This window comes from Triticum urartu, chromosome 6 (genome assembly GCF_003073215.2).
Source record: "Triticum urartu cultivar G1812 chromosome 6, Tu2.1, whole genome shotgun sequence".
Classification (NCBI taxonomy): domain Eukaryota; kingdom Viridiplantae; phylum Streptophyta; class Magnoliopsida; order Poales; family Poaceae; genus Triticum; species Triticum urartu.
Genome location: NC_053027.1, coordinates 506,856,709 through 506,863,629, shown reverse-complemented (window position 1 = coordinate 506,863,629; position 6,921 = coordinate 506,856,709). Strand labels below are relative to the sequence as shown.

The window sequence follows — 6,921 nt, the reverse complement described above, 5'->3', positions numbered from 1 at the left end:
GTCCATATGCTACAGCAACTGAAGCTAACCTGAATAGGAAGCACACTTCAGAAGAGATAGTTCCTGCTAGGAGTACTACTTTGGTTGTGAGTGCCCCCCGCAATGGAACATTGGCTCTAATTCTGCCCGAGTATGCCCCAAATCCCCCTCTGAAACAAGATCCCAAGAGACCTAAAACTAGCATTAGATATAAGAACAATGACAAAAAGGAAATCAATCAGGAAAGTCTAATGATGCGTGATTGATGGCCTCCCCTGAGGAGCACCACTTGGCACAATGAGTATCATGTTTTGGAACTGTTGCGATGCTGGCAAAGTTGCGATAGTCGAGAGATTTGAGATATCTCGAGGAAATTTGCCCCTCTGTTCTTTTTATTCTCAAAACTCAAATTAACCAAATTCAAGTAGATAATTTAGCTGGTATACTCTAGGTTATGATCATGGTTATGCAGTCGAAAGCTCTAGTAGGAGCCGAGGTGTTGGTGTATTTTGGAATACAGACCGCATGCCATTGATATTCCTCTATTAGTGGCCTGCCCCGCAGGTCGGCGCGCCATTGCTATTTTGCCATATTATCGATGGCGTGCCAGTTTAGCCACATATCACTACTAAGGAAATTCCATAAGGGGTTTATGCACTAGTGTTATTTGTAAAAAAACAAACAATGTCTTGTTTGTTCCGACTTTCTAGCCATGTGATCTTCAACACGTTGCATGTACTTTGTCAAAGAAAATTATCGGAAGATACTACTCCCTCTGTCCCAAAATAAGCATCTCAACTTTAGTACAAAGTTGTACTTATGTTAAGACACTTATTTGGGACGGTGGAAGTACTTTTTGTAGAGTCAACCAAAGAACATATGCCTTTTGACATCTTTTCCGGTTGTTGATGAAATGTTGGAAGGTAATATTCAAGTCGATTAAACCATTCAGTGTTGGAGTATAATGTCTAGCTCTCTCTCGGTTTACACTTATGGAGCAAGTGACTGGAGCATGAAGACAATATGATATCCAAGCCAAGAGATCCGAAGTTCAAGACCTTGCCAACACAGTTTAAAAAAAAATATGCGTACTATATCATTCCCACATCTAAGAATTAAAATAGACTAGACGTTAGGGGGAGTGCTGAAATATATTGCTCATCCCTTTTCATTAGTTCGTACTGATGGATGAACTGGTTAGCTGCATATAACTTACAACCAAGAGGTTTAGGGTTGGCTGTAGCATGAATTTAATATTCAGTGCCGGAATGCAGAAACAAGAAAGGAGAAAGTTTTTTTTGAATTGAAGGGCACGCCCCCGATTTCATTTCATTGAATGAAAGGAAACCGATTAAGCAGAGTCATAAAACAGTTTGTTTCTCGCCCCCCAGACACCCTACCTTGGCCTCCAGGGGGAGAAACGAGTAAAGAAGCACTACCCGGGGCTCCATCCCCTACTCTCATTTTCCAACAATGATAGAGCTTAGAACAACCATACTATCTAGGCAGAAACTGCAAGCTATTCCAACGAAGAAAACTCAAAACATAGAAACAGAAAAGCTCTCAACCCACTCCCAGACGTTTTGTCATTGGCGCCCATCCTCTGCTCTTGTTGATCGAAGCCATTCACAACATCAACCAGCAACACCGCCATGTCGCGCAACTTCTGTTGCCCTTCTTTTCTTTGCAAGCCAGTCCAGTACGACATCTAGTAAGCTATTTGGAAAAACAGCACATTCGGATCATGTGGGTAAATGTGATGAAAAGTGGCAGTGTTTTTAGTTTTCCCTAAAGACGAGAATACTGCCGCTACACCCACTGCTGCTGTTTGTCTCATCTTCTTAAGAAACATCTCTACCCAGTTGTTGAACTCTTCAATTTTGCAAGGAATGTCATAGATACCAGTGACATTCCTAACAACCCCCCATACAAACTTGACTACCACACAAGTGCAAAAAAGACGCTCCACGGTCTCAGAATGATCACAGAAACTGCAACTTTTATCTTTACTTTCCAGTTTCTTTTAGCTAAATTATCTCTAGTTAACACACCGTTCTTGAAGACCAACCAGATGAAAACTTTAACTTTTAGAGGGATCTTAACTTTCCACATATTTCTATGAGGCCAAGCAGGTACCTGATTAGTTTTAAGAGCTAAATATAAGGATCTAACAGAGAATTTTCCTGATCTAGTTAACAACCAACCACACTTGTCCTCCTGATCATTCAAGGTTACACTGCTACAGATGCTTTTTAGCTCATACCACATATCAGCAGTGTCCCCCCATAATATCCTTCCAAAATCTAATCAAGCTCATGTTCTCATATAAGGCTTTAGCAACAGTAAAATCAATACTAAAAGTTAGGGCATATAGTCTAGGGAATTGCCCACTTAGGCCTCTTTTGGTTCATAGGATAGGATTATCGTAGGAATAGCAATTTTGTAGGAAATGAGATGGCATGTATGTCAAATCCTATGAATAGGAATAGGAAAGGAGATGTCATTTGGTTGACACCAAAAGAATTTTTCTATTGAGCCTAGGTTCTTTTTTATTTTCCTATGAAATGTTGAGGATATGAACCAATCCTGTATAGGAATAGGAATCTATTCCTATGAACCAAAAGGCTCTAAAGAAAAAATTCCTATAAAAATCCTATCCTATGAAATTCCTATGAAATTCCTGCAAACCAAAGGAGGCCTAAGAGGTGTCTCCCAGCCAAATATCACCCCAAAACATAGTTCTCTCCCCAGAAAGTTATGAACCTGCATTATGACGTGGCCAAATAACACCCTCTACCACGGGTACTACTTGGCTGGCCACTAACACACGATCTCGTCGGAACTCGCTTAACCACTAACACGCGACGTCGTCTGCTTGCGGAGCCCGTGCCCGTCAGCCGCATAGTCCGGCCGGGTGGGACGGCCTCGAACCTCGATCACCACGTACGTACGCAACCACCGGTTGCCTCAAGCGAGGACGAGTAACGGGCGGCGATCTCCGTAGAGCAAAGCCAATTAGCCAAGGACGCACGTTAATGCCCATGACTTGGCCGGTTGGGCATCCGCCGGAGACGGCCGTGGAAGAAGGCGACGGATGCAAAGTTTTCGACGCTAGCGCGCCTAGACGATGGACTGGACGACATGGACGGTCTTGATGCAAGGACGGGCCTGAGATGCATATGCCGTTCTTCAAAACAAAAGTGACATGCATAGTGTTTATTAGACCTCATCATGGATTATTTTTGACGTGTCAAAGCCATCACCCATCACTCAGCGTACACAACGAGACAAACAAGCTCGTCCGACTTGGCAAAACCACGTCCACTCGCGCGGGCGGAGCGGCAAAAGCGAAAGCACACAAAAACCTCATCCATACGCGCGATCCGGGCCGCCCAGGGCCCCGATCTGACGGCTGGCCTCCCCCGCGATCCCCACTCTCGGGCCTCATCCTATCCTCGGCCTCTCCGCCCCACTTCACTACTACGTGTGGGCGTGCTCTGCTCGCGCCTCCTCACAGACCCTCACTCGCTCGCTCACTCCCCGCCGCACGTCCAGCTCGAGCCAGCCGAGGACCTCTCGCCGCGGCAACAATGACGTCCCTCTCCTCGTCCGCGGCCGCGGCGCGCGCCACCTTCCTCCCTTCCTCCTGCCGCGCGCGGCCGGCGGGCGGCAGGAGGTCGCAGCTCCTCGTGACCCGCGCGGCAGCGTCCAGCCCCAAGCTCCCCGGCGGGCGGAAGCTGCGGGTGGCGGTCGTGGGAGGGGGCCCCGCGGGCGGCGCGGCCGCGGAGGCGCTGGCCAAGGGCGGCGTCGAGACGGTGCTCATCGAGCGCAAGATGGACAACTGCAAGCCGTGCGGCGGGGCCATCCCGCTCTGCATGGTGTCCGAGTTCGACCTGCCGCTGGACCTCGTCGACAGGAGGGTCACCAAGATGAAGATGATTTCGCCCTCCAACGTCGCCGTCGACATCGGCCGCACGCTCGCGCCGCACGAGTACATTGGCATGGTCAGGCGCGAGGTGCTCGACGACTTCCTCCGTAACCGCGCGCAGAAGGCCGGCGCCGAGGTCCTCAATGGCCTCTTCCTAAGGTATGCATACCACTTCGGCCGTCAAATGCAAGATTATGAGTACGCTAGGATTAGTTCTGCACTTCTCCTGCCATCGCGCTGGATGTTATCCTGACACTATATCACTGAGCACAAGTGCTTCAGTGTCAGAGTGCACGTAGTAGTAGTAGCATTACATTTGCATGATGAACTTAGCACGAGAGAGACGAGACGCTGTCTGTGTGACTTCATCTTCGTCGACTATTGTATTTGGCCTTGTTGACGTATAATGTGCTGCCTAGTCTCTTCCATAAGATCGATTTTTTAGTTGTATTGGCTAGAGTATGCACTTATACATGGTATCGAAGCCAAGAGGTCTTGAGTTCAAGACCCGGCTGACGTAATTAAATTGCAGCTCACTTTTGGTCCACGTTTAGGCCTGAGGAGCCACACGTGAGGAGGAGTGTTACGTATAATGTGCTGCCTAGTCTCTTTCATAAGATCGATTTTTTGGTTGCATTGGTTAGAATATGCACTTTTACAGGCCTGCATGCATGTGTGTCAGCAGTCAACACCGAGAACCATTTCAAATTTGACATGTCAACTGAACAAACTTAAATAGGAGTACGTATAAAAATTTACAGAACTTATATACTAGAATCACAGCCTGGTTGTTCTAATCAAGCTGTGGCTTAGCTCTGTCTGAGATGTAACCAGTGGTTGATCGACTAATCAGTCTGGCTAACTGTTACCGTGGCTCAGGTATGAGGCGCCCAAGGAGCGCAACGGCACGTACACGGTGCATTACAACCACTACGACAGCTCCAACGGCAAGGTGGGCGGCGAGAAGCGCTCGTTCGAGGTGGACGCGATCGTGGGCGCGGACGGCGCCAACTCCCGCGTGGCCAAGGACATGGGCGCGGGCGACTACGAGTACGCCATCGCGTTCCAGGAGCGCGTCAAGATCCCCGACGACAAGATGCGCTACTACGAGGAGCGCGCCGAGATGTACGTCGGCGACGACGTGTCCCCCGACTTCTACGGCTGGGTGTTCCCCAAGTGCGACCACGTCGCCGTCGGCACCGGCACCGTCACCCACAAGGCTGACATCAAGAAGTTCCAGGCCGCCACGCGCCTCCGCGCCAAGGACAAGATCGAGGGCGGCAAGATCATCCGCGTCGAGGCTCACCCCATCCCCGAGCACCCCAGGCCCAAGAGGTGACGAACTTCTCCTCTCCTCTGTATTGCAAGAACGATTGCCCTATCAATTGGGTCTCACTCATCGTGTTCGATCGTCATCAGGGTGTCGGGGCGGGTGACGTTGGTGGGCGACGCGGCGGGGTACGTGACCAAGTGCTCCGGCGAGGGGATCTACTTCGCGGCGAAGAGCGGGCGGATGTGCGCGGAGGCGATCGTGGCCGGGTCGGCGAACGGGACGCGGCTGGTGGACGAGAGCGACCTGCGCAAGTACCTGGCGGAGTTCGACCGGCTCTACTGGCCGACGTACAAAGTGCTGGACATCCTGCAGAAGGTGTTCTACCGCTCCAACGCGGCGCGGGAGGCGTTCGTGGAGATGTGCGCCGACGACTACGTGCAGCGGATGACCTTCGACAGCTACCTCTACAAGCGCGTCGTGCCGGGCAACCCCATCGAGGACATCAAGCTCGCCGTCAACACCATCGGCAGCCTCGTCAGGGCCACCGCGCTGCGCCGGGAGATGGGGAAGCTCACCTTGTGATCGCCCACCCGCCGGAAACGCTCCTGACACCCTGCTTGGGTCGCTCGAAACTGCGGCGGATCGATCGGTATAGCAGAGATCCGCGGCTGATCGAACGGATTTGAGGCGGAGGAGATGAGAATAAGGTAATGGCGTCGATCCAGAGGTCGTGTCTTGGTCGATCCTGTCCGATTTTCTTGTACTTACAACGTACGCATGCACGGTGATGTTCAGACTTCAGAGCAGTTCGTCTGGATTGTTGAAGCGCGCCAATATTCGATATGTGAATGAATGTAGTACTCCCTCCGTTTCAAAATATAGTGCGCCCGCGCTTTCTGAGGTATAACTTTGATCATAAATTTAACCAACGAGACCAACTGCGACGGGAGAAAAAATTATATAATTGAAAACTTCTTTCGAATACAAATTCATTGATATAACTTTTGCTCCTGCCGCAATCGGTCTTAATAGTTAAATTTACGGTTAAAGTTGAAGTACGGGGATAGAAGAAGCACTACATTGTGAAATGAAGGAAGTATAAACTAAGGCTTCAACTTTTTGTTCATGTTTGTTCTCACGAACGAGAAATGGAATGAAATGGGTTAGCAACAACCAGGCAGCACGTTGAATTTAGAGATATGTTGTCGGATATCCGGTGAAAACAGTGAAAAGCTCTCAACAGATTCTTAAATAATTATTGGGACCGCCAATTCATCAGTTAACTGAAAATGAAACCTAACCCTCCCGCGCCGCCACTGCGAGGCGACGGGGAGGGGCCTTCGATCTGCGCCGCCGGTCGCCTCCTCCTGCCTCCCACTCCCTCGCCGCCGCCCCCGCGAGGCGACGGGGAGGGGCCTTCGATCTGCGCCTCCGGTCGCCTCCTCCTGCCTCCCACTCCCTCGCCGCCGCCCCCGCGAGGCAACGGGGAGGGGCCTTCGATCTGCGCCGTCGGTTGCCTCCTCCTGCCTCCCACTCCCTCGCCGCCGCCCCCGCGAGGCAACGGGGAGGGGCCTTCGATCTGCGCCGTCGGTTGCCTCCTCCTGCCTCCCACTCCCTCGCCGCCGCCCCCGCGAGGCAACGGGGAGGGGCCTTCGATCTGCGCCGTCGGTTGCCTCCTCCTGCCTCCCACTCCCTCGCCGCCGCCCCCGCGAGGCAACGGGGAGGGGCCTTCGATCTGCGC

The 6,921-nt window shown here is 51.2% G+C and overlaps 1 protein-coding gene across 1 annotated transcript; it reads left to right on the top strand.

The window, feature by feature from the left end:
• Nucleotides 1–3,476: 3,476 nt before the first annotated feature.
• On the top strand, nucleotides 3,477–6,057 carry LOC125514635 (geranylgeranyl diphosphate reductase, chloroplastic). The gene is made up of 3 exons (XM_048679974.1): nucleotides 3,477–4,066; nucleotides 4,787–5,242; nucleotides 5,327–6,057. Exons 1-3 carry the CDS (start codon nucleotides 3,570–3,572, stop codon nucleotides 5,760–5,762), a joined length of 1,389 nt encoding a protein of 462 aa, XP_048535931.1. The 5' UTR covers nucleotides 3,477–3,569; the 3' UTR covers nucleotides 5,763–6,057.
• Nucleotides 6,058–6,921: the final 864 nt, after the last annotated feature.